The sequence below is a fragment of the Auxenochlorella protothecoides genome (genome assembly GCF_000733215.1).
Source record: "Auxenochlorella protothecoides strain 0710 unplaced genomic scaffold scaffold53, whole genome shotgun sequence".
NCBI classification, from domain to species: Eukaryota; Viridiplantae; Chlorophyta; class Trebouxiophyceae; order Chlorellales; family Chlorellaceae; genus Auxenochlorella; species Auxenochlorella protothecoides.
This window is the reverse complement of record NW_011934321.1, coordinates 633,929-658,713: the sequence shown is the minus strand read 5'-3', so window position 1 is coordinate 658,713 and position 24,785 is coordinate 633,929. Positions and strand designations below refer to the sequence as shown.

Genomic DNA, 24,785 nt, shown 5'->3' with positions numbered 1-24,785 from the left:
CACGAGATTGGGCAAGAGGGAGCAAAAAGGGCCCGAAAACGAAAACCGGGGCTCCCCCAAAATGTGGCCTAGTAACCCCGCTTCTCCCGCGGTGTGGGCCGAGTGCCCGCCTGCCGCTACGCGAAGGAGACGATGAGGTGCCGACGATGCACACTGCTGACCCACAGCCCAACTTGACTTCCATCTCGACAACCAATTTCATCTCTTGAGACTGCATCCCATGGTCTTAGGTGCTACTCGGCGCATGAAGGATCCAATTGCATTCTGGGGGGAACGATAAAACGGCGGGAACCGGCAATCCCATCTTGCGGGCCGACGTGGCAACCCTGTGCCGTGGCCTGTAGAATTGACACCTAGGGAAGTCATGAGACTGTTCTGTTGGAACAAAATTAGGCATAGCGTCATCAGCTTCAGCGGTGGGGCGCCTCACGACATGACTCGCTGCATGGCATATTGCGCGCTGATGATTCACGTCAGCTGCGCTGATTTTCTTGGAACATGCGAGGTGATGGCTCGGCACATAAGACTTGCAAAGTCTTTCCGGGTTCACAGAAGTCAGCCCGGTGACCTTGAGTTGGCATCATGGTACTCTCATGCATCATCCTATGTATTGCCTTTGCGCTGGGCCATGTCCTACCGCTGACCGCCGGCTGCGGTCAGCAGCACTTCCATAAGGGCAGGCGCATCGCTGAGGTTAGCGGGGGCAGCAGGCCGGCGTTCGGCGTAGCTCGTTGTCTCGAATCCACTCCATGCCACACTCTCTTCATTTGATAGCCTTTGCCTACGCGCCATGCGTCGAGGGCTGGATAAGGACTGGATAAGTTTCATCTCCGGCAGGTCACATGCCCCCCTCGCCATGCTCCTGGTTCACTGCTTCCGATCCTCCCCGACTGCCCTCATGAACCTCACAGGAGTCCGACACCTCCGCCTGGAACTATGACCTCAACGGCGCCGACTGGCCCGGGACCTGCAAGGAGGGCAGGGCACAGTCCCCGATTGCCATCCAGCTGACTGCTGCTGCCCCATTTGCCGGCCCCCCAATCTCGTTCGAGTTTGGCAAGGCAAAGGGACTCCGCGTATTCAACATCAGGACCGCAATCCAGGTGCGTCGTTACCTTTTGGTGATGTGTAGGCTGGGTCTTATCCGGTCCCCGCCGGTTCCTCTATCCGTCTGATCCGAGCATAGTCGACCTTGCGGACGGCGAGTATGGGGCCCTCCCATGCTTGACATCGGGCAGGGCCATTGGGGCCAGGAAGGGCTTTGAAGCCGAATATTTTGCTCCAGACGGATTTATCAGGCCCCACCCTTAGTCCTCACTCCACCTCTCACAGGTGGAATGGGACGACCTCGAGGGCAGCCAAACCGTGATCCCCACGAACGGCATGTGGGGGTCCGACGCGGAGAACATCTCCTCCGTTCCCGTCAAACCTTTCCAGTTCCATTGGCATTCTACATGCGAACACATAGTGGACGGCTTCATGTGCCCCTTGGAGCTGCACCTGGTCACGAAGGTGGACAACGAGACGGACGCACCGGTGCCAAGGTACTGCCAGAAAAACACCTGCCTGGCTGTGTTCGGCGTCACGTTTGAGTATAACGCAGACGATGTCTTCACAGGAACTGTGCCTTTCATGGAGGGCATCGTAGAAAGTCTTCCCTCCCAGGATGACGTAGTCGCACAGGTGAGGATTCGTGAGAGGGGACCCCTGCGTTCAGATCTGGGTGAAAGGGGACCTCTGGACGACCCTGACCCATGCAGAAAGGAATCCACTCTCCCTGGCCTCCCTATCACTTGTGCCCACGCCATATCGCAGGACGCGACATTCTTGGACACCACCTTTGACCTGAACACGCTCATACCCTCCAACTCGAGCTATGCCTGGTACCAGGGATCACTCACGGCGCCGCCTTGCTGGGAAGGCGTGAGCTGGCATGTCTTCACCGATCCCATGGAGGGTCTGTCGGTGCCACAGCTGGAGGCCCTGCAATCGGCGTTGGCCTCGCATCCCGAGGAGCGCGAGCTCACATGCTCCCCAGATGAAGACAGTGGATGTGGAGTGACCGCAGCAGACTGCACCACCACGCACGGCAGCAGGACCAACAACCGTGCCCTGCAACCGACCAATGGACGCCAAGTGTTCCTGGCCTCGGCGGCGTGAGCTGGTGCGCCGCTGCTGCTAGCACCCCACCTTGTCAGGCCACGGTGTGAACCGCTTTCCTTGCAGCTGCCAGAGAGTTGATGTCCTTGAAGAGTTATATGATCTGTCGCCCATTACCCCTTGCCATGCCAGTTTTGCCCTCGGATCTGCTATAATAACGAGTGCTGTGTTATTATCGTGCCATAAGGGGAATCCGAGCGAATCCCAGTTCTGGGCGTTGTGCTGCAGCATGCATTTGGGGGTAGAGCAAGATCCATCTGCAGACCAGACCTCCCCATTTGCTGGTCTACAAACCTATCCACGTCGAGCTATATGAGTTTCAAACTGTTTCAAGAAGGCAGCTGGGAGTGGGAGGGGCTAGGACGACCTGGGGCAAGGAGTCCTGAGCACAATGAGGGGGGCCTGACGGTGCAACAACGACAGCGCTGGCTGCCAGGGAGGCACTATGGACACACAGGCATCCCGAGAGGTGGGGCTGCCATGCATCCTGACTTCTACATTGCATGACGGCAGCGTGCAAGCTCCCGACCTGCCAGTCAGCGCCTTGCCCGCACGGAAGGATCTGAAAGCAACAGGGATACAACTACAGGTGCAGGGCGGAGCGGGAGCCCAGACCAACTCAGGAGCAAGGTACAGCGAGCGGGGCGCCTGCGCGGCGTCGACATGGCGAGCACCCGCGGGGCCGGACTCACGCGTACGTGGCGATGTCCTCGGGCGTGGGCCCTGCAGGGAGGTCGCTGGCGGCCAAGTTGCACTGGTGGAACTTGCGCACCTGGTCGGGCCGGAAGGCCCCCACCACGCTGTGCAGCACGCCCCGGTTGTGGAACAGGACCAGGTCGCCGTCGGACCAGGCGTGCGGGTACACCAGCCCCGGCGCGATGCCCGGGCGCTGCAGCGCGTAGACCAGGCGCCGCACCTCGGCCAGGTCGGTGACCTCGCCGCCGTTGGGGTAGAGGGCGTCGGTCGTTCGGGATGCCGCGCCAGGGGGCAGAGGCTTTACCACCAGGGCCTGGATGGCGCAGGGGTGGACCTGCAGGTGCAGGCGCCCCGTCACCGGGTTGCGCCAGCACACGGGCAGGGTCTGCTGGTCCCGGGGGTCCCAGGGGGGCAGCTCCTCGGGGAGGACCTCCAGCCCCTCGTCCTCGAGGCCCAGGCCCGTGGGCAGCGCATGGGCGCGGGCCATCCAGACGTAGGGATGCGGGGCGTAGCGGACCGAGGAGCGCACCGCCAGGCTGCGCAGGGCGGGCGGGAGCACGTCCAGCATGGTGGTGCCGGAGACAAAGGCGGTGGTGCCCAGGGGGACGGCGAGCTCGTCCCCCGTCCCGTCGTCGTACCGGCAGACCTGGGGCGGGCCGGCGGGGGCAGCCACAGCGTACAGGGAGGTCACCTGGGTGCTCACGGCGGGAGGGCGGAAGGGGAGGGAGGTAAGGCGTGCAGGGCCCGAGAAGCCCCCGCAGCGGGCTGAGGGCAACATGCCTCTGTCTGAGCGGGAACCTCGACAGCGGCCCATTCAATCGAGATTTTAGCCTTGTGAACATGCACCAGCGCCTTCTCGATACAAACCAGTGTCGTAGAGCGCAACCCCTCCCAGGATGGGTGTTCGCGAGCAGGACCCCAGGACCACCCTCGCCCTCGTCCACCTTGGGCGGGGCCAGGTCACCGTACAGGGCAGCATCGATGTGCCAGCGGTAGAATCGGGTGGCCCCCGCCGCCTCGTCCTCCTCGCTCACAGGGTCCTTGTGGAAGGTGCGATGGTGCGGGTGCTTGAGCTTGGCCTCGGCCAGGCCCCAGTGGTCGTGCACGATCCCATTTCCAATCAGCTGGACTTGGGGCACGCTGGGGATGGTCTTCAGGTCTGGGTGCAGCACGGACTTTGCCTGCTTGGTCGTCTGCGGAGATTGTGTGTTGGGGGGTGGAGAATCGAGGGGCATGCACTTGTACATGTGTACAGGAAGGGATGCTATACATAAGCCATGCGAAAGGGACCTTTGCGTGCATGCCCTAACCCAGGATCACACCCAAGGGTCTACATGAAAGATACACTCCTGCAAGGGTGGACCCACAGCAGGGTTGTCTGGCTGCAAACCCCCCCCACACACGCCCTCACCTGGTTGTTGCCGTGGCCGTATGACTCACAAGTGGGGTCAAAGGCCTTGGTGAGTTTGTACTGGTGCTCTGGGGCCAGGTCGAGACCCCTGAAGAGAACCACATCGTGCTCGTACAGGAGCCTCTCCAGTTCGATAAATTGCTCGGGGGTAAAGTCGGTGGGGTCAAACCCCGACACCACCTCCACGCCGAAGCTCTTGAAGAGCTTGGCATCCACTGAAGGTGGTGCGGGCAGGGGCTTCGTGCATATGGCCGAGTTTACCATTCTGGGGATTCTCGGGTGCGGCCGTAATGAGGTTAGGGTTCTCAGACCGAAGGGAAATTTGAAGGTTGCGCGCCTTCCTTTATGATATAATCCTTCTGTTGCACAATAGAAGTGCACCTTAGGGCCTGCCCCGCATATCATTCTGGTTTCACACCCACACTGAGGCCTGCCCTAGCGCGGCGCGCCCTGCTGGTCTCCAAGCGCAGCTGGGGGAATCGCACTGTTCCCCCATCACACAGAATCACGTGGATCCAAAGGTGCATGAATTAATAAAGAACTGGACTTGCTATCTCCCATTATACTTATCTGGCTCGGCGGAAATGGAAGGAATGTGGTAACCTACTTCTGGAGAAGTGACGGGACCTGCTCCCTCTACTCCCTCTACTGCCAGACGCACGCCCACGCGACTATGAAACGTGATTGATCCAACAAGCCAATTCCGGCATTTGGGGTGGCTAAGGTCCAGTGGGTGGGCCGCACGATTCGGATGCACTGCTGTCCGCTGACTATTCAAAGGGGGCAGTTCCCGCTTCGCCCGGCTACTATGATCCAAGCCCTTGTACATGCCTGAGGCCCTCAGCATTCCTAAAGGGTCATGATTTTCCAGTCCAGAGCCACTCCTGTGGGTCTCTGCACAGCTCTGATCTCGTCAAAGTGGGTGCGTGTCGGACATAGCGGTGTCGCGCAGAGGCACATGAGTCGCAGAGTCTCCAGCCCCACAGCCGGTCCCATGGGTGACCATGCCGGTGGAGCGTCCGTGTCCGGCCCAAGGGGTGCCCACAGTCCGTCGGGCAGCGTGTCCCTGGGAGTGGGCGTGGCGGGCATGGGGGCTCTCGCGTTCGGGTACCACCTGGGAGTGATCAACGGCCCCTTGGAGGCCATCGCCTCCGATCTTGGGTTCGGGGGAAACGCCACGCTGCAGGGCCTGGTGCGCGACTTACTTGGGTCCGAGGTGCCTATGCAAAGGGGAGGCATTCCAGTATATGGCATGATCATGCGGTCCGGGACTGTAAACTGCATGCCACAGCCTCGATGCCCTGACCCACGATCCCTTGCAGGTGGTGAGCAGTCTCCTGGCCTTTGCCGCCGTCGGCAGCCTGGGGGGCAGCGGCCTGGCAGATCGTCTGGGCCGACGCAGGGCCTTCCTGCTGGATGCCGCTCCCCTAATCATCGGGCCCCTGATCAGCTCCCTGGCCACCTCGCCAGCCTTCATGATAGCCGGGCGTGCCATCACCGGCGCAGGCATTGGCCTTTCCTCTGCCCTCGTCCCCGTGTACATCTCCGAGGTGGGATGTGCTGCATGGCAACGCAGAGGGCCCAGCACTCGATCCCCTGCTCACCCCTTTCCCACCGGCCTGCATCATTCCATCCTCGAGCCGACCCACAGGTGGCCCCGCCTAGCCAGCGGGGCGCCCTGGGCACCCTCAACCAGGTGCTCATCTGCGCCGGCATCCTGGCGGCCCTGGTGCTCAATGTGCTGGTGCCCACGCGCAACTGGCGCGCGCTCTTCTGGGTGGGTGCCCTCCCCGCCGTCCTGCTTGGCGCTGGTGGGTTGGACAGGCAGGGGTGCATCATGCTCACCATGGTGCAGGGGTGTGAGAGTCCCCGTGAAGCTCAGCTCTCCAGAGGGTCACTCCATGTGGACATTCTCGCGCGCACACGCACACACACACACTCGCACACACACACACATACACCATGGGCAGGCATGCTGTTCCTGGCCCCCGAAACCCCCTCCTGGCTGGGGCTGAGCGGGCAGCACGCGCTCGCAGATGAGACGGCGCATAGACTGTGGGGCCCGGGTGGCGAGGCGCTGCTGGAGGCCGACATGGCAGGGCACGCCAAGTCGGACGGGGGGCCCAAGGACCGCGCGCAGTGGGGCGAGGTGGTGGCCAACCGCGGCGCGCTGACGGGTGCGGCCCTCTTCTTCCTCCAGCAGTTCAGCGGGATCAACGCCATCGTCTACTTCTCCTCGTCGGTGTTTGAGGTAGGGCCTGGTGATGCGGTGCAGGGGTCATCCTGGGTGCAAACCCGAGCGCCCTGGTGATGGAGGCTTGCATGCTGCGCAGTGGTGAAGTGCAGCCTACTGCTCGTGCCTGGCAGGGTGCTGGGCACGAGCAGCACAATCCACCCTCCCTGTCTCCCTCGCCTCGACCCTCTGTGTCACAGCGCGCGGGATTCCACTCCGGCACGCTGGCCAGCGCGGCTGTGGGCACGGTGAACGTGCTGGGCTCCCTGCTGGCGGCGAGCGTGATCGAGCGTGTGGGACGCAGGTGAGTGGGGTCGACTGGAAGCTACACAATGCACGCTGGGGTCCAGACAGAGTCCCAGTGACGGAGGGCAAAGGCTACTTGGTGGGTGGGCAGAGCATAATGAGCGGGTCAGCTCCATCCCGTGCGGGCCGCGGCCTAGCCGCTGCCGCCGTCCACCTCTCACCCGGCGCCCGCCCATGTTACCCGGCACCCCAGGCACCTGCTCAGCTGGAGCTGGGTTGGGATGGGGGCCTCCATGCTGCTCATGGCCGCAGGCATGCGCCTGCCTGCCCTGGCGCACCTGGGACCCTACGTCGCCGTGCTGGGCACGCTGGCGTACATCCTCTCCTTCTCGCTGGGGGTGGGCCCCGTGCCCGCCCTACTGGTGCCGGAGATCACCCCCGTGAACCTGAGAGGTGTGTGCGTGGGTGGGCGGGTGAAGGGGAGGGTCCTTGGGGCGGACTTCCCTCGAGTACCCTCCGATGCATTGGCGGGGCAGAGGGGCCTGAATCCAACATGCCCGCCGGAGGACTGCAGAGGGAAAGCAGTCCTCCGCATGTCACGAGATCACAGCCCTCGCTGCCAGCAAGATCCAAGCACCCGGCCCGACTCCCTCACGTTGAAAGGCAAGGCCATGGCTATGGCCATGGGGACCCACTGGATCTGCAACTTTGCAATTGGTCAGGCCTTCCTCCTTGCCGTCAACGCCTTTTCCGTGCCGGTGCTCTACACCTTCTTTGGAGTGGTGTGCCTGATTGGAGCACAGTTTGCACGCGGCATCAAGAGCTCGACCCAGCTGCCAGAGGACTTGCCCGGAACATCGTGACCTGACAGTTTTTTACTTTGAGATGGGCTGTGGACCCAGCACAGTCTGCTGTGATCCCTGTACCATCCCCCCCCGGCATGCATGCAGGCTGCCAGAGTCAGTCCAACAAAGCAGTAGATTCATTTCATGAAAATCGTCAACAGCCAAGGATGAGGAGCATTGCTTTCAGCGCACCTGAAAGATCTAGGATGAAGTATGTCTTCCAGGGCAAGGTGGAAGGTGGAGACCATGATTGAGAAGAAGTACGAGGGCTACAAGTCCTGGAGCAGAATATGGCACAGCCTGTCAGGCATTGTAAGCAAGCTTCACAAATCAAGGGGCCAGTTCAAGCTGCATGGATTGCATCCACATGAGGCTCCAGCAGCATGTCATGTTGTACGGCAGCCATTTGCTACTCTAAGACTTGAGCATGGGAGCAGCTTGGAGCTCCGAGAAAATGGTGGAGAGTCTGATGGTGGTACCCTGCAGGTGTGATGGATTCAGGCAGATGTTAGATTCCCTTACTTTCATGGCTACACATGCATGCCAATGTTCCAAACCTCCACCGGTGCGCACACCTTCGAGCTGCACGCCCACCACGACTCCACCTTGTATGGCTCAGAGCGCGGTGCGAGAAGCCGCTCAGATGTGTGGGGGGTGTCCATGTCGAGTCCTTCCTTCTCGCTGGAGCCCCACCCTTCGTTTTCGGTGAAGCTAGGGGTGGGAGTAAAGCTGCAAGGCGGTTGTGGGGACTGCGTGGGAGAAGCGTCCTCCTCGACCAGCTCCTCCTCGTCCAATTGCTGAAAGTAGGCAGCAGCATGCTCGAGGCTGGCGATGCTGGTCCTGGGAGGAACACTCTGGGCAACCCGTGCGCAAGGCCGCGCCGAGGGCGGCGAAATTGTTGGTTTGACATCAATTGTCTTCTTCGCATGCTTCTTGGCGGTGGATGGCGTCAAACCTCGAGTGTCGATCACCAGCTGGGCGGGGGCGCTTTTCCGAGACCTCTTGTACCTGACAGCGGGGGCGGCCTCGAGGGCAGCAACCGCTGCATCGGATGCCTTTGACATAATGCCCTCTTTCATGTTTGTCCTGCTCACTGGTCATGTCATGTCAATGAGGATAGCAAGCCGTTCGATCGGCATCGCGCATCCTGCCATGCGCCTCCACTGTTCGAAAGTTTGAAGGGAGGCCGTGCTGCGCATGCTGAGGGCAAGGACAGACCCACCAATTCTCTTCAATGTCGATCATCTGGCCAGGGGCAGTCGATTTACATTGACAAGCACAGGCATGCTCATAGCGCGGGTGAGGCTCCAGGGCTTGGCCACAAGGCGTTTCACCTCCACAGCAGCACACCAATCAACCCCTGCGCTTGGACAGCCTCCAGTCGTTGGGTGGGTTGTAGCGATCGTAGAGCGGCTCGATGCGCTCATGCCGCTTCCGCCGCGACAGCTTGTGGCTGTCTGCTGACTTGAAAAAGCGAGGTGCCAACTCAACCAGCCACTTGGGGTCGATTTGAGTCACCTGCGAGGGCGCAGAGACATGTCAGCCAGCGAGCTTCAAGCAACAAGTGTTGTGCAAGACCAGTTGTTGCTGCTGCACACAGGAAGGCTACCCTCCTGGGCCACATCCTCCCCATTCCCCTCTTCCAAAACTCACCTCCCTCATGTACTCCTTGGTGGTCAGAACCAGCTCGTGGTAGAGGACCCAGTCAGGCTGATGCTGGAACAGAGCAGAGGACGGGTGGATGAAGACCGGCTGATGCTCCACCACCGTCTTGTGGCCCTCCTGCAGGGAATTCATGGCGGGGGGCAGGGAGTGTGATGCGGCTGGCGTCAGCAACACAGATACTCGACTATTGTAATCAAGCGCTGAAGCATCACTTCAAAGTGCGTGCCATGCTTCACATTTCGCTTTCTGCCAATCCAGCACAGGCACATGCGCACCGGCCCTGTGCAGCCATGACTCACCTGGGGGTCCTTGCGGGCGGCGTGGGCGAAGAACCCGGCGCAGATTGCCTTTTGGATGCGAGTGTAGTTCCTCCCTGGCACGAAATTGCAGGAGTGATGTTTGGCGGCTTGGGCGAGCCACCTTCCTGAGCATGTAGGACAGGTCGATTGCAAGCCCCTGCCAGATCGTGCCCAGTCAAGCACGCCCTCTCCCTGCCCTCTGGATCCCAAATGGCCATGCGCGGCCCAAACCTCACGAGCTCCTCCACCACTCACCCGCCGATACCAGGTCCAGCTTGTAACGATCCATGATGGCCACCAGCTGCTTGCGCACGTCCTGCGCGCGGCGCATGGAGCGCGCCTGGATGAAATTCTCGAAGCACCAGGGGTTGGAGAACTTGCTGTTCTTCCAGCCCTCGTACACCGCCAGCAGGGTCAGGTGGTCGCCCTCGGGCTGATGGAACTTGGCCTTCTTCTGGTCGGCCTGTGCCTGCTTCTCCTTGGGTCTGCAGGGGTGTGTGGTGGGGATGGCATACGGAGCATGGCGCATTCCACAAGCAAAGCATGGAGGGATGCTATGCACATGGAGCCTTGTTCCTAGACTTGGGTAGCATGGTCACAAGCTTCAGCCTCCATACTCATGCACATCCCTAGGCAAACACACACACAAAGCTACGTTACACACACCTGTAGAAGATGTTCTGGGCGGAAAGCATGCCAATGATGGTAAGGATCTCCTCTGAGCACCCAATGTCCACCGAGGCAATCAGCATCTTGGCCACGGGTGGATCCAGCGGGAACTCGGCCATTTTCCTGCAGATGTGGGATGGGCGTGTTGTAGAGCACGGGTAGCCTGACATCCAAGGAATGAATTCGCGATCATGCTCAAACTCTGGCGATCTCATGGGCGTCTACAGACCATTTCGGCCCAGGGCATCACAACCTCCTGCATCTCCCCATGACACAACCTGCGCAAAAGTATGCCCAATCACACATCGAGCCACTCACCTCCCGAGTCTCGTGAGCAATCCCTCCTCATCCAGAGCTCCAAGGTTGTAGAGCGTCTCCAGTGCCGAAACCAGTGTCTGCAAGGTCAAGGTGGTGCAGGAGGACATAATGGGCGATTGACAAGGCACTCCACACTGCACACACAAGGGAGGTGTGATTGTTCTTGCGAGGCCGCTGTCCAGTCCCCTTCTCCCATGATCCATGCATGTAGATGCACACCAGCCACCACCCACCTGTGCTGGGGGAGGGTCCATGAAGTCGAAATTCAGGAGATCGTTGATCCCCATGGCCTTCATCGTCAACACGGTGAGTCCCAGATTGGATCTGAAAAGGGCAAGTGGCGTGCGGGACTGCAGCGTAAGGGGACTGACACGACCTGCCATCAGGTGGCCTTGCACAGAACCCATCCTGACACCCAGCTCTGTCCCCAGAGGCCCTCTCCCAAGACTACACTCCAAATCCCCAGGCCACCTCTGAATCTCCGGGATGGAGGTGGGCAGCATCTCGTTCTTGTACGCCATCTCAGTGTAGAGCCTGTAGCACTTGCCGGGCCCCGTCCGCCCGGCCCTGCCCGCCCTCTGGCGCGCAGAGGCCTGAGAGATGGGCGCCACCACCAGGGAGTCCATCCCGATCTGTAGGGTGGGAGTTTGGTGGATGTACTGTGGCTCAGCCCTTCGGCTCTGGGTGTGCAGCCGACCCCTGCCCAACCCAAGTCCCCACCAGGCGGCAGAGACGCTTGGGGCGCCCACCCCAGCGCCCCAATGCCCACCTTGGGGTTGTACACTTTCTGTTTGCTGAAACCCGGGTCGACGACGTAGTAGATGCCATCGATGGTCAGCGACGCCTCCGCGATGTTGGTGGCGATGACGACCTTGCGCGTCCCTGGCGGCGCAGGGTCAAAAATGCGCGTCTGCGCAGGGAATGGTCGGAGCGTCAGTGCAAGGTTTCGCAGACAATTCCGCGTGCAGTGGACATGCAGGTGACTGCAAGACGCACCTGGTGGGAGGACTGTCTCACCACGCAACAAGTGATAGAGCCCCGCCCCCCTGGCCACTGCACTCTGGCATTGTGGCTGCGTGATCGCATCACCCGCCCAGCCCACCTCCCTGTTCTCGTCGCCCTTGCCTCCACCCCCCACATCTCCTGTCCCCTGTCCCCCATCCCCCGCAGCCCACCTGCATCTCCGAGGGCAGGGCAGAGTACACAGGCAGGATGATGAGCTCCGGCACGGCGGGCCCCAGGCTCTTCATGCGCTCAAACAGCGTCTGGGCTGCGGTGTCGATCTCCTCCTGCCCTGTCAGGAAGAGCAGGATGTCCCCCTCCGGCTCCGTCAGGTGGATCTGCATCACCGTGATCATGGCCGCATCCATGTAGTCGCTCTCTGGATCCTGCAGTGGGTTGTGTTGGGATGCGGCGGGGGATGTGAGTGGTTGGGATACTCGCATTGAAGGCTGGATGTGCGTGTAAGCTACAGAGGCAGTAGGGTCCCTTGAATTGCAAAGCACTCGGTCCCAGGCTGGAAAAACCCTGAAGCTCGCCAGTCCTGCCCCGAGCTCCCCGCTCCTGTTTCTGACCCCCCCTCGCCCCCCCTTCCCCCACATACCCTGCACCCACCTTGGTGTAGAGGATCTCCACGGGGTAGGTCCTGCCCGGGATGGTGAAGATGGGGCAGGAAAAGAAGTAGGCCGAGAACTTCTCGGCGTCCAGGGTCGCGGAGGTGACGATGAGCTTGAGGTCGCGTCGCCGAGCCAGCACGCCCTTGAGCAGGCCAAACAGGACGTCAGTGTGGATGGTGCGCTCATGCGCTTCGTCCAGCATGATGACTGAGTAGGCGGTCATGGCGTCGTCCAGCAGCGCCTCGCGCAGCAGCATGCCATCAGTCATGTACTTGATCACGGTGGCCTGGGAGGTGCAGTCCTCGAAGCGGATGGCGTAGCCCACCTCCTCCCCCAGCCGGCACCCCACCTCCTCGCTCACGCGCTTTGCCACCGACATGGCCGCCACGCGGCGCGGCTGGGTGCAGCCTATCTTCCCCGCCGCGGTGTACCCCGCCTCGGCCAGGTACTGCGTCATCTGCGTCGTCTTCCCGCTCCCCGTCTCGCCGATCACCACCAGCACCTGGTTGTCGGCCACCGCCGCGACCAGCTGATCGCGCAGCTTGAAGATGGGCAGGCTCTCGCGCTGCTCCCGGATACTGCGCGAGTCGCGGATGCCAAAGGTCGGCGCCTTGCCCAGCGCGCTCTGCTTCCACTCCGGCACCTCGCTGGTGCCCAGCCCGATGCCGCGCAGCTCGGCCGCCAGCGCGCGCTCCCCCGCGTCCGCCAGCGGGTCCTCCCACGGCCGGGACAGGTCCTTGGGGATGGCCTCCAGCAGCGTGCGCTGCTGCGCCTCGCGCAGCTCGCGCCGCTCCTTGGCCAGCGCCGACTGGGTCATGGCCGCGCGCTGCATGCTGCCGTCCGGGTTCTTCACAATCTTGATGGGGCTCATCTCCCCGCCAGACTTGGAAGATTGCCCCTTCAAGAACAGGGGCTCCTCGTCGTTGATATCGATCTCAAACTCCTCCTCCACCTGTTGGGGAGAAGGTCGTGGTGTGGGGGGGAAAGAGGGTGCGGGTGGGCATTGGGCCATGTGGGGTGGTTCTCAGGTCCCTTGTCTGCTGAGGAAGGTCATGGTGCAGAACCAGCCGGCAGGCAGGTGAGGGGGAGCAAGAAGGGTTTGACATCCACCAGCCTAGCGGATCAGGGAGGTGAGGAAGACTGCACGCCCATCATGAGCCTGCAAAGGCTAGTCTTGCTGCATTCCCACCAAGAGACATCTCCCTCAAGATGCAAGGCTTCTGTGCACAATCCAAGTCCACACCCACCTCGTCGTCCATGTCGGCATAGGTGCCCTCATCGTCGTTGAAGCCTGGGTACTCTGATGGGTCCAGCACCCCGGACTTGATCAGCTGGCTAATCTCCCAGCGCTCGGGAGAAGTCATACGCCGTCCCCGCCGACGGGGCTTGGCATCGTCGCCGTCGTCCTTCACCTGAGGGTGGATATAGGGTGCGGGCCGCGTGCGTAGAGGGGTCAGCGGGGGTATTCGCCGACCACACAATGACCTGTGACTGCCCTGGCAACACCCACCCTCCAGAGCATACCCCGGACTTTGCCATTGAGAGTTGCTCCCAAACTGGAAGACACAAGACTGCCGCATAGGTACAGGTACATCGCGCAGCATGTTCGAAGGCAAAAGCCGGGACCCCTCACCTTAATGCCTGACAAGCCATGCAGTGCGGAGGGGGCGGCGCCTGCGCCGACCCCATTGGGTTGGCCCCTTCCAGCCCCGCCGGCCATGGGCAGGAGGTCCTCACCGGTGGCCTGGTCGACGTCACGCATCGCGAGACCCAGCCGCTGGCCAGCGCGTGAGACCACCTTGACCCACACATTGTCACCTGGTGAGATGTGGAAAGGGGGAATGCAGCAGCCAGCAGCCAGCAGGGGCACACACACCTGTCTCAACCCAGGTTCACTGGTTGCCACAGGCGCACCCCAAGATGAACACAGTGAACTAGTCCCTCTGGAGGGCAGGTCCACAACTCTGGGGTTCCCACCAAAGACCACTGGCCTCACCTCGAGACACGAGCTCCTTGGCAGACCCGCGCTTGGTGGCAGAGATGTTGCTGGCATGCACCAGGCCCTCCGCTTTGACGCGCACGCCCTGCACATTTGATCCAGATGGGATGATGGGGGGCGGCGCCAAGCTCAGCTGAGTGGGCGGTGTGGCACTCTCACAGATTCTATGAACACTTAGGTTCTCAGGGAACATGCTTGCAACCGAAAGTCACAGGACAGGTCTGGCCACAACGAGGTTATGACCTACTCTCTCCCCCTTCCCCTCCCTTCTTGGTCCCACTCACCTGCAGCTCCACAAAGCAGCCAAAGTCCATGACATTCGTGACCCGCCCCTGGACAAAGGAGGGGGTGGTGGTGGAGCGTCAATGCGGCAGGGGCAACGGTCCAAGGCCGATCACAGCCTGCATGCATACATGCGGCCTCACACAGCACCCTACTCTCTCAGGGGTGTGCACCAGATGCGTCCTTCTCAAGACTCACAACCCTGCACATCCTGGTCTCATCCGCCACACCCGCCTCACTCTGTATATCTTGTACAGCTGTGCCTCGTCGTCCATGACCTCGCGCACAGGACTGGGGCTGCGCCTGGGGCGTCCGCGTCTGTCAGGCGACGTCCTGTGGCGCTCTGCCTCCCGACGGCCCTCCTCCCGACCCGCCCTCTCCCTCCCCCTGCTACGGCTACGGCTGCGGCTCCGGCCTCGATGCCGCTCGTCCCTGGTGGAGGCGCCGCCGTGGGAGGCCTGGCGCTCCCGTCGGCGAGCAGCCTCCCCCTCGGCAATGATCTCCTGCTCCATGGCTTTCACCCGCTCCCGGGAATCCGGCAGGGCCAGGGCGGAGCCCAGGGGGCCCGAGGGGCGGGATGTGCCAGGGTGCGCAGACTTGCTGGGAAGCAGCTTCTGGATGATGGTCCACAGTCTGTCTGGGAGACCATCCGGCAGCTCTGCTCCCTGTGCGTTGAGGGCGACCTGGAACGCACGAGCATCCGGCTGGCCACGGCTGGTCTCGATGATGAACTCGGAGAGGGTCTTGTCGCCGATGCCCAGGTGGTTTTCCAGCTCTGATATTGGTTTAGGAGAACTCGGGCTCAGGATGCACTGTTTGTTTGGCTACTGCACCACACAGGAACTGTGTCGCGGAGCGAACGGCTTGAAACGCAACAGACTCGCGGCAATCGAGCACATGTCCACCCATCTCTGAAGCTGGCCCCGATCCACGTGGTGTACCTGTGGTGATTTTGCTCACGAGCGAAAGGTATTGCAGCTTTTTGAGCTCGTCCATGCTGTTCAATCCCGGTGTCGGCTAAGGGTGCATCATGAAGGCGGAGGAGTCAGGCTCGGGCCGATGAACAGGGCCCACAGTGCGCAAGGGCACCAAAGTAGCGTCTCAAAGCAATCGGTCCCGGCAATTATATGTCGCTGTGGGAACCTGGTGTTCCCGTCCTGGTGCCTCAGGCGCTCTTAATACTCGTGACCCCTCCGCACGGCACATCACGCCAAGCTGGCATATCGGAGGGAAATCACTAGGTTGGCCCTCTGGAGCATGTGGGATCGATTAGCATACTGCACCGACATTCATCGACACCCTCGCCTTTTGTTGCATCGATCGGAGTCTATTGCATGACCTGTATTCCCTGGGGTCACCATAATGACCGACTCCGAGCCAGGCGAGTCAGACTCGCAAGCGAATAGCATGGAGTACGAGGATGAGGAATTCAGCTATGGATCTGAAGCTGCAGATTTTGACTTCGATGACGATGCGGGTAGCGCGGGTCTACTGAGCGATCGGAAGGTGCGCGCTTTGCTTGCATCCCAAGGTTTCAGGTGATGCAAGCTGATGCTCGGTTCACCTTCTAATATGAATGCGTATCTCCTCCTACAACAGGGAGGTTACACCACACTAGATAACACCACATTACAAAATAGAGTCGATGCAGCAGCCGGCAGGATTGCTGAGCTATGCTGCATGCCAATTGGCGAAGCAGCACGCTTGCTCCACGCCTTCAAATGGTGTGCAGGGTTGGCGGGTTGGCGGATGCTCGAAGTCAGACCGTACACTACGATCCCTCTTACTCATGCGCGGTATGCCCTGGCTCAATACAACACAGGGACACAACGAGGCTTCAGGATGAATGGTTCTCGGACCCAGATAAGGTGAAGGAGAGGGTAGGCATCAGGGAGACACCTGCCCCTCGACAGGATGATGCAGAGGTGAGATGAGTGAGGCTTTATATCGATGGGACGATCTAGTTTGCACCCTGGTAGGCATAAGCATCGTGTATTCATCTACAGAGTCATGGCATGCAGAGCGTCTCATCCTGATGGCCAAAACCTGTGACAATACAGCATTGGTTGACAATCATTTGCCATCAGTTATGTTCTTCCCCAACTTGGTGCTCAAACAGGGCCAGTGCGGTATCTGCTTTGAGACCTTCCCTGCAACCAGCATGCACGCCGCTGCCTGTGGACACCGGTATTGCAAGGACTGCTGGACTGGGTATGTCCACACTGCTGTGGAGTCAGGCCCCAAATGTCTGGACCTCAGATGCCCCGACCCAGAGTGCAGCGTGCTGGTAGGTCTGGGCTCTTTGCGAGCTTCCTTGTGTCATTGTCTGAGTTGAAGGAGTCGCGAGCAAGGCGAGGTCCCTCCATGCCAGGAGAAGCTGCGGTGGGCATCGCTGCTGAAAAGTATGGGAAGGTGTATCCTTTCTGTGGCCAGCTGGGACTGAACGGCCTTCTTGTCAAACCCTGGGTCCCTCCCTTTGCCAAAAACATCCCACCATCTTTCATCGACGCCGCAATGCATGATGCAGGTTCCGGATGCCATTCTCGATGCGGTTGCAGACGACTCCCATAAGGCACGCTGGCGTAAGTTCCTGCTGGAGTCTTTTGTGGAGATGCAGAGCGGGCTGACCTGGTGTCCCGCTCCAGGTGCGTTTGCGAGTGGAGAGGGCTGTCGGTACTGGTCCCTTCTCATTGGGCATTGCAGGAGAGCCAAAATACCCTGGGCTGCGTTGGGTAACGGTGCGACTACTCCATCCTTTTGGAGAGCCATCATTTTGGTTGATGTCGGACTGATCACCGGTGGCACCTCTCAACAGCTTCCTATTCTCTTCTGGAATCCCTGAGGCCACACTTCTGTGACGTGTGGATATGCAGCAGAAGCATGGGATGTCATGTTGGTTATCCGAACCCGTGCTACCTCCCCCATTGCCCCTGCAGACTGTGGAAGGGCAGCAGAGGCGATGTCTGTCCCAGTGACAGCTGCGCTGGATGTGATCTGTGACTGCGGCTCAAAGTATTGCTTCAAGTGCAAGCAGGAAGCCCATCGTCCGGTGAGAGGTTGAGGGAGGGGTGGGCATCCAGTCTGGAGTGTCTGATGACATAGACAGCAAATGGCTCATTCAAGGGACCGTGAGTGTCAGTGCGTGGCCTTCAGACAGGCCCATGTTCTGATGAATGCCTTTTCGACACGAAAATTACTTTCCCACCAGGTCGACTGCTCAACTGTTAACCTATGGATCATTCGAGACAGCAAGGAGAGCGAGAACATGACATGGATCTTGGCAAATACCAAGAACTGTCCAAACTGCAAGTGAGCCGGACAAAGAATTGGGGATGGATGATAGTTTGGGGAAGACCGTTGAAGACAAGGTTGAAGATGGTCGGTCAGGCTCCAGGCTGTCGCCTGCCTGCACTCCCTCACCTTGCAACTGCCCCTTTCCTTGCAGGCGCCACATAGAGAAGAACCAAGGCTGCATGCACATGACCTGCAGCCAGTGCCGGCATGAGTTCTGCTGGCTGTGCCTCGGGGACTGGAGAAAGCACAACGAAAACACAGGCGGCTATTACGGCTGCAACATGTGCGTGGGTGTCTTGTCTGGGGCAGTGCGTGCAGGGGAAGATCGAATGTCGTGCACATGGGCTGCCTGAAAGGGATGCCAGGCATGGCGCCTAGATTCTTCACTGGACAATGTGTCCAGGTACCAGAAGGCCCGGCAAAATGGGGAGCTGGACGAGCGTGAGATGCAGCGTGAACAGGCCAAGCAATCCCTGGAACGGTACATGCACTACTGGCAGCGATGGGCCGAGAACGACCGGGCAAAAGCCAAGGTAGGATGGAGTATTGGATTTTGAGAGGATCAGGATTGAAAAAGGCATACTGCATGCATATATCTAAGTGTGGAATCTGACCTGACTCAGCTATTCCTTGGTACTTGTTCTGGCAATATGTTGTCTGAATTTCGTGGGCCATGTGCATGGACCCCAACGGAATAGCATGCCACATACCCAACCTGGTCCTCACCTTACACCACCCTCACCTCCTCACCAGGCTCTTACTCACCTGATCAAGTTCCGTGAGAGGCAGCAGGAACCACTCTCCGAGATCACAGCAACACCCTCCAGTCAGCTCAAGTTTGTGGAGGATGCGTGGAAGCAGGTGGGTGGAGGGGAAGCCTTGTCCTGATGGCCTTGGGAAGAGGATGACGATTACTTTGACGCGGCTCGGTGGCTGGAGCTGGGTCCTGGATGGCAGTCTACTACCTGGGCCAATGCAGTGTGTCCACCAGGTGGCAGTGTGCTTGCTTGTCGACCCAGGTGATCGACTGCCGTCGCATCCTGAAGTGGACGTATGCCGAGGGCTACTACAAGTTTACGAAAGAGGATGGCAAGAAGGAGGATCTGGCAGCAGAGCAGCATGAGAGATTTTTTGTGTTTAATCAGGTATCATGTTGTGACACCAGGGTGGGGTCACTCCTTTCAACCCCCAGGGTAGAGGTCTCTGGAGCTTGTGGCTAGTGGATGACTTGAGCTTTGCCATGCCATATCACATACACCTCCATCAAGGTCTGTAATTCCAAGGCCTGGCCAAACGTGCAGGGCCAAGCGGAGCACTACCTGGAGCGGCTGCACCACAAGGTGACGTCGGGCGGCTGCGCTCACAGGATATGCTCGAGGGCCAGGGGCGTGTCATGGGTGCACGGCGGGGTGCCCTGGGGGGGGGTCTGCCCTAAACCTAGCGCTCACAAAGGTATCCTTGCAGGTAGAGAAGGACCTCCAGGTGTTTCTCACTGTCGAACACAGCGAGACAGCCGTCGAGGAGTGGGCTGTGTTCCGGTATGCCCGAGGTGTTGGGCCGTGTGGGGTGGTGAACCTGGAACTTGTGGGGGCCATGATGGCACAATGCTTGGAGTGGATTGATTGCTCGTGGTCTTTTTGGATACATCCCTACTCCGTGTGGTGCTGTGCAAGATGGGCTGGTGGCTCCTTTGTGATCTTGGAACACCAAGGACTCATTAATCCACACACACCAATCTGCTCCCTGCTGCACCCTGCTTGCAAACGTGCAGGGAGCAGTTGATAGGGCTAACAGATGTCACGAGGTCCCACTTCACCAAGCTGGTCAATGAAATGGAGAAGGGGCTGGACCTGGCCCTCCAGAGCTATGACACAGGTGAGCAGGGGGAGGGTCCAGATGACGGAATCTTGCAGCCCCTCGATGAGGGGCCTGGTGGTCCTGTATGCCGGTCTGTTCCACCTCAGCCTTGCAGCGATGCCTCCCCGCGGAGGGGCTGCCATGGGTGTAAGATCCCGCCCAGCTCGTGCTTGCTGAGCAGCTCCGCGCGCCCTCCCATGCCCAGTGAACCCCAAGACTGGAGGGCGGGGTGCTGATGAGGCCAGCACCTCTGCAAAGCCCACCAGGGATGCCAGGGCAGGCCCGAGGTCTGACGCCTACGACCCATATCGCATGACCATGAAGCACCCCAGGCCCCGCCCGGCCCGCAACATGCCCTCACAGGACGAGGCACATGCGTGGATGTGCCAGCTTTGGTGCGTGATTTGGGGGGGGCAGCTGGTCTGGATGGTGGGAGGTGACATGTGAAACTGTGTCCTGCAGCTTGGGGGGTCTTCCTCTGGTGGTGACCATTTACTAGGCGTGAACACAACTCAGTAAGGTCCCCCTCGGTACTACTCGCAGCACCTACGCCAACACACGCATGTCGAGCCAGCAGTGCCAGATGTGCGGCACGGCCCGAACCCAAACCTGACTGGCCGTGCCTGGGTTGGTCATGGTACATCTAGTCTTTGTACTTTCATACTGCTGCAAATGCCGTTTGCTGCGCGCCCTCTGATCTGCCCCCCACGGCATGCCAGTCTGCTCTGCCCCATGGCGGACAAACTGGCCATTGCCTGCTCTGCACAGAATGTCACCCTTGTAAAGAAACAGTCAACAACACCCTTCTCTCCAGCAAGGGAGTCTCCGTCTGAAGCCAGGTGGGCGGCAGGGACGGCAGCTCAGTGCGCATGGCCCAGCCCCAGGCTGGCGAGCAGCGCCGGGAGCAGGGCACCCCCCGCCGTCGCCGCCACCGTCCCTGGCCCAGCACCCGCTAGCACCTCTGGCAGGATGTGCATCGTGGCGGCATACAGGAAGGTGCCGCCCGAGGCCAGGAGGCTGCGTGCGACAAGCGTGGGGGAGCTGGCGCCGCCGGGCAAGAGGGACAGGAGAGCGTACGTCAGCGTGGCCGAGGCAGGCGCCGCCCCCGCAAAGGCCAGGAGGCTGCCTCGCGCCTCGCGCCACGCCGCCCCGCGGCCTATGAGGTAGGTGGACAGCCCGAACGCCATGGGGGCCTGGCGAGCATGTGGTGTGGCCGGGAGGGGGTGCACATTGGTCTGAAGGTCTGCGGCACGACACGACACAGCATGAGGCGCTCCTGCGCCATGCATCGCATGTCACGACGGAGTGGATGGTGCAGGGTGCGTCTGAGTACCTACCCTCAGTGAAAGCCCAGTTCCAGACTTTGCCTCCCAAACCCCACACACCTTGTGGGCCAGCATGGCCACCGAGACGATGAGGCTGAGCTGCGTGTTGCCAGACAGTGCTGCGGCCCCCAGTGCCAGGCCATCTGCGGCGCAGTGCACCAGCAGCCCCAGGACGGCGGGATCGACGGCCCCCGGCTTCCGCGTGGGGCTGGGGGGCCCCTCGCGGCCGCCGGGCCGGCCGCGAGGGCGTGCCTCGTGGGCATGACCCCCACACCCGTGCCCGTGGCCGGGCTGGGACCGGTCCAGGGCCATCATGCCGAGGAAGCCCAGCACGAGGATGGCGCCCGACCAATCGTCGGCCCCATGCCCGTGCCCGGCATGCCCATGCTCCTCTGCCACCTGGGCGGCGGGGGAAGGTGGGGGTGCTGATGAGAGGGCATGGCCACACCGTGCTTGATCGGTATTTTCATGAAGATAGATGTAGACAGCATCCCATGACTGCATCGCGCCCCTGTCTCTGAGAGAATCTGCCATCCTCGAAATGTGCCCCTTGCCTCAGCCATGGAGTGGAATCCCTCAGGGATGACGATGGACAGGGCAGTGCCCAGGAGGAGGCCACCTCCCAGCCCTGCCACCACCTTCATGCTGTTCCCCCTGATCTGAAACATGAAGGGGAGGGCACTGGCCAGCAGGGAGCCGAAGAACATCAGTGCCAGCACGACCACCAGGCTCGTGCCGGCCTCGACCTCCATGGCGCCTCTGTCTCAAAAAGAATTTGAAATTGAGCACCGACTACGTGGTCAGTCCTGTGTTGCAAGGGCGCAATGTCAAGCTATAATGATCTGGCGTCACGCACGGCATGCTAGCGGCGGGATCCTCCCGGAAGTTTCATGCCGCTGTCGTTACCTTTGCACCCGGACCGTATAAATGTCAAGAAGGCTGATTCGGAGGCCCAGCTTTCACTTGAAGTTTGCCAGGCATCGCAAGCCCTGTTTTGCCAACACATGGCTGACGGAGGTTATCGAATTCTGCAGCCGGGGCCGAGTGAGTTGCGCCGGCCTTGCACGACAAGAAGGGCCCCTCAAGCCTCGATGCGCAATCATTCACATGCGCCAGCTTCTCCAATCCCCTTGCAGTCGTGCCTGACGAGCTGCGCGGCGATATTGACTTGTTTGAGGCGCACAACCTCAGTCGCATTGCCAATGCAGTCTTGAGTGGGGCCCTCAAGCACGGCGACTACCTGAGAGGAATGGGTGGAGCCACGGAGTTTCGCAAGTGCGCCAAACAGGAGAGCTAGCATCTGCATCTTCTCCCATGATCGCGGTGCCGGCCGGTGAACACCTGTCCACATCCCCTATCAATGCAGGGGTCCTGGGATGCTGCTGGCCCCCTTGGCTGCTGCAGGGCTCTCTGCAGATGCGACGTTCGAGTTCAAACCCCTTTCCCGCGCCCTGCTTGACCAAGGGTGCAGTCTGGAGCCAGGCGTGTTTGAGCTGGCAGAGGTGAGTACCCCGGCAGACCTGTGGCGTGCATCGCGGTGGGAAACGGCCTGAACAGGCTGCAATCCTTAGGTCTACCAATCTTGGAAATTCCGCCGAGCATGTTCCGTGCCCATCACCGCAGGCAGACAAGGGCATACCGGTGTCTTCCGCAATGGCAGCGCCGTCGGGGTCCGCAGGTGCAGGATTGACCGGCGACTCCGTTGGCCGCCGGGATCGGAGGAGGGAGAAGAAGGTGCGCAAGCTGGTCACAGGCAATGCTGGCGGTGACAGCGTTGATATCGCAGGCGTTTCTTGGTCTGGGACACCCTCTGTTAAAAATGACGTCTCATTACACTCGCATGCCGCAGAGGAAGCGGGATGGAGAAGCCGAGGCATAGCAGCGGGCTAGCCTCCTGGGAGCACGCCCAGAGCCTCACTTGGAAACCCTCACATGGCCGCCTCCACCCGGCCTCCTTCATGGGTCAGGCTGCGCTGCCGCGCACACGGCACGCAGGACGCTTTCCAGGGGTGTCGCGTGTACACCCAGGTCTGCCGCGCACAGGCTGGAGTCCATGGCGATGTCCTGCGGAGAGGGTGCGGCGCGGGTCACGGACGCGGCTGGCTGCCGCAGGACGGCAGCCGTGGACCAACCCCCGACCGCCGCTGCAGCCTCGGCCATCTCTGCACGGCTCAGGCGGTGGGGACCGCCCATGTTGTACAGCCTGCGCATGGGAATGGTGGGCCAGATCTGGAGGAGGTGCCGGAGGAGGGAGACGCCTCACTATGGGGAATGGATGCCGCATGCATGGGCTGCCGCATCCGGCCGGGTCCCCCGGCGGTCACCCCCGACTCCACAAAAGTCCCGCATGCGAGCTCTGACAACCAAGCACCTGGACCGCACCTGTGCGCCCGCGGCTTGTCTGCCTCTGCAATGAGGCGCAGGCAGGCCGCCACGATGTCATGCACGCTGACGGGGCAACGCCACTCGTCAGTGAAGAACGTGGTGGGTTTCTGTGGGCAGTGCAAAAGGGGTTGTGAACGCCCCAGGCGTGTCTGCCTGTAGAGTGGGGCGCATGCTCCTGCGCACCTGGGTGCAGCGGGCACGGGGAGCCTGATGCCCACCCCAGGACAACCCATCCCATACCTGTTGTGAGAGTGCGCTCAGCACAAACTGGAGGAAGAGCGGGCGGTGGAGGGGGAAGGGAGGGGGGGGCCCGACGATGATGCTGGGCCTGAGGATCACATGCTTGGGCCAGCTCGCCTGCGAGTCGTTTGTGCAGGAGCAGGAGCGTGTCATTCACCAGGAGGGGAGCAAGTCCGCCAGTGCAGTGCCCCTGGCATCAGGACAGGGCTCGCAAGCATGGGGCTCTCGGCAGCTCAAGGCTTCAACCTGCACGGCGCGCTCTGCCTCCAGCTTGGTGGCCCCGTACACATTGACGGGCTGGGGTTTGCAGTCCTCGCTCCACCCTGCAGCGGGCGTCCCTGTGCCGGCATACACCTGGTCGGTGGAGATGTGGATGAGCAGGGGGGTCGCAGCGAGCCCCGCCAGGGATTTCAGGAGCTGGTGCGGGACGTTGAGTGCGGCAGCATGATCAGCATTCTGCTCGCAGAATGCCGGGGCGGACGCTGCGGCGCAGTTCACGACCGCTACGAGCTCTGGACCCAGGGCCGAGAAGCAATCGGCCAGCCCATCGCCGCTGGTCAGGTCCACCTGCGCGGATGCAGGGATGTGTGACGGGGAGGATCTCGGCGACTGCGTGCACTCTGAAGCATGCTGTGCCTATCACTGGCTTACCCAGTGCCACTCGACCCTGGTCTTCTCAGCTGCTGGGCGGGTAGTGTGGTGGGTAGCCACCACCTGCAAGAGTGCAGGGTGTTGGGGTCGCCTATGTACATTCTCGGATCTTCCTGCACCAATGCATGGCGGGCCTCGTACCCTGTAGGCTGCTGCGTCGAGTGCTCGTACAAGGAATTGGCCCAGGTATCCGGTGCCACCTGTGACCAGTACCGTCCGCATGGGGAACCCCCCAGGGAATCCTTCAAAATATATAGTTCCTATTCTTGGACAAACATGTCTTGTGGTCAGCTGGGGAGCGAGTTTACATGCCCTCCAGAACCATCAGAGATCAGCTGTCGGCATGTCGGTCGGGAGGTTCCAGCGGGGTCCGCAGGAATCGAAACCCTGGATTCGGGCTCCAACACAAGCCTTTCTGAGAACAGCTCCCATTCATAAATTGTACAAACTGCAGGCACACTGCTCCTCCAGTGCTTAATACAAGATCAAGGTAAGAAGGCAAAGGCATCGTCATCTCCAGTCCCTGCCTGTGCTAGACATGCCTTGCATCTGCCACCGATCCTCTGGATCATGGTATCCAGCAGCGCGCGAGGT

At 60.8% G+C, this 24,785-nt stretch overlaps 7 protein-coding genes across 7 annotated transcripts; 3 read left to right on the top strand and 4 right to left on the bottom strand.

Moving 5' to 3' along the window:
- Positions 1-582: 582 nt before the first annotated feature.
- Positions 583-2,160, top strand: F751_4639 (Carbonic anhydrase 2; the record flags this gene model as incomplete). The annotated part of the gene is made up of 4 exons (XM_011402034.1): positions 583-693; positions 912-1,103; positions 1,333-1,683; positions 1,816-2,160. The coding sequence occupies 4 exons, from the start codon at positions 583-585 to the stop codon at positions 2,158-2,160; spliced, it is 999 nt and encodes a 332-aa protein (XP_011400336.1).
- A 688-nt stretch (positions 2,161-2,848) lies between these two features.
- On the bottom strand, positions 2,849-4,531 carry F751_4638 (Putative dioxygenase; the record flags this gene model as incomplete). The annotated part of the gene is made up of 3 exons (XM_011402033.1): positions 2,849-3,547; positions 3,774-4,049; positions 4,268-4,531. The coding sequence occupies 3 exons, from the start codon at positions 4,529-4,531 to the stop codon at positions 2,849-2,851; spliced, it is 1,239 nt and encodes a 412-aa protein (XP_011400335.1).
- Positions 4,532-5,354: 823 nt separating this feature from the next.
- On the top strand, positions 5,355-7,609 carry F751_4637 (Plastidic glucose transporter 4; the record flags this gene model as incomplete). The annotated part of the gene is made up of 7 exons (XM_011402032.1): positions 5,355-5,483; positions 5,590-5,817; positions 5,919-6,078; positions 6,238-6,518; positions 6,701-6,804; positions 7,000-7,199; positions 7,410-7,609. The coding sequence occupies 7 exons, from the start codon at positions 5,355-5,357 to the stop codon at positions 7,607-7,609; spliced, it is 1,302 nt and encodes a 433-aa protein (XP_011400334.1).
- A 1,335-nt stretch (positions 7,610-8,944) lies between these two features.
- F751_4636 (putative pre-mRNA-splicing factor ATP-dependent RNA helicase) lies at positions 8,945-15,435 on the bottom strand (the record flags this gene model as incomplete). Its single annotated transcript, XM_011402031.1, has 17 exons — positions 8,945-9,109; positions 9,245-9,373; positions 9,556-9,629; positions 9,811-10,040; positions 10,222-10,347; positions 10,543-10,619; positions 10,776-10,866; positions 11,014-11,174; positions 11,312-11,452; positions 11,718-11,930; positions 12,157-13,110; positions 13,406-13,570; positions 13,792-13,976; positions 14,155-14,242; positions 14,442-14,489; positions 14,679-15,214; positions 15,381-15,435. 17 exons carry the CDS (start codon positions 15,433-15,435, stop codon positions 8,945-8,947), a joined length of 3,438 nt encoding a protein of 1,145 aa, XP_011400333.1.
- A 366-nt stretch (positions 15,436-15,801) lies between these two features.
- On the top strand, positions 15,802-20,203 carry F751_4635 (putative E3 ubiquitin-protein ligase ARI7; the record flags this gene model as incomplete). The annotated part of the gene is made up of 13 exons (XM_011402030.1): positions 15,802-15,945; positions 16,967-17,084; positions 17,376-17,488; positions 17,648-17,748; positions 17,885-18,031; positions 18,137-18,266; positions 18,487-18,594; positions 18,753-18,878; positions 19,002-19,073; positions 19,198-19,271; positions 19,505-19,608; positions 19,796-19,985; positions 20,134-20,203. The coding sequence occupies 13 exons, from the start codon at positions 15,802-15,804 to the stop codon at positions 20,201-20,203; spliced, it is 1,497 nt and encodes a 498-aa protein (XP_011400332.1).
- A 247-nt stretch (positions 20,204-20,450) lies between these two features.
- F751_4634 (Zinc transporter ZIP9) lies at positions 20,451-21,667 on the bottom strand (the record flags this gene model as incomplete). Its single annotated transcript, XM_011402029.1, has 3 exons — positions 20,451-20,783; positions 20,976-21,314; positions 21,503-21,667. 3 exons carry the CDS (start codon positions 21,665-21,667, stop codon positions 20,451-20,453), a joined length of 837 nt encoding a protein of 278 aa, XP_011400331.1.
- A 1,204-nt stretch (positions 21,668-22,871) lies between these two features.
- On the bottom strand, positions 22,872-24,413 carry F751_4633 (Methionine adenosyltransferase 2 subunit beta; the record flags this gene model as incomplete). The annotated part of the gene is made up of 5 exons (XM_011402028.1): positions 22,872-23,118; positions 23,298-23,407; positions 23,541-23,657; positions 23,787-24,107; positions 24,192-24,413. 5 exons carry the CDS (start codon positions 24,411-24,413, stop codon positions 22,872-22,874), a joined length of 1,017 nt encoding a protein of 338 aa, XP_011400330.1.
- Positions 24,414-24,785: the final 372 nt, after the last annotated feature.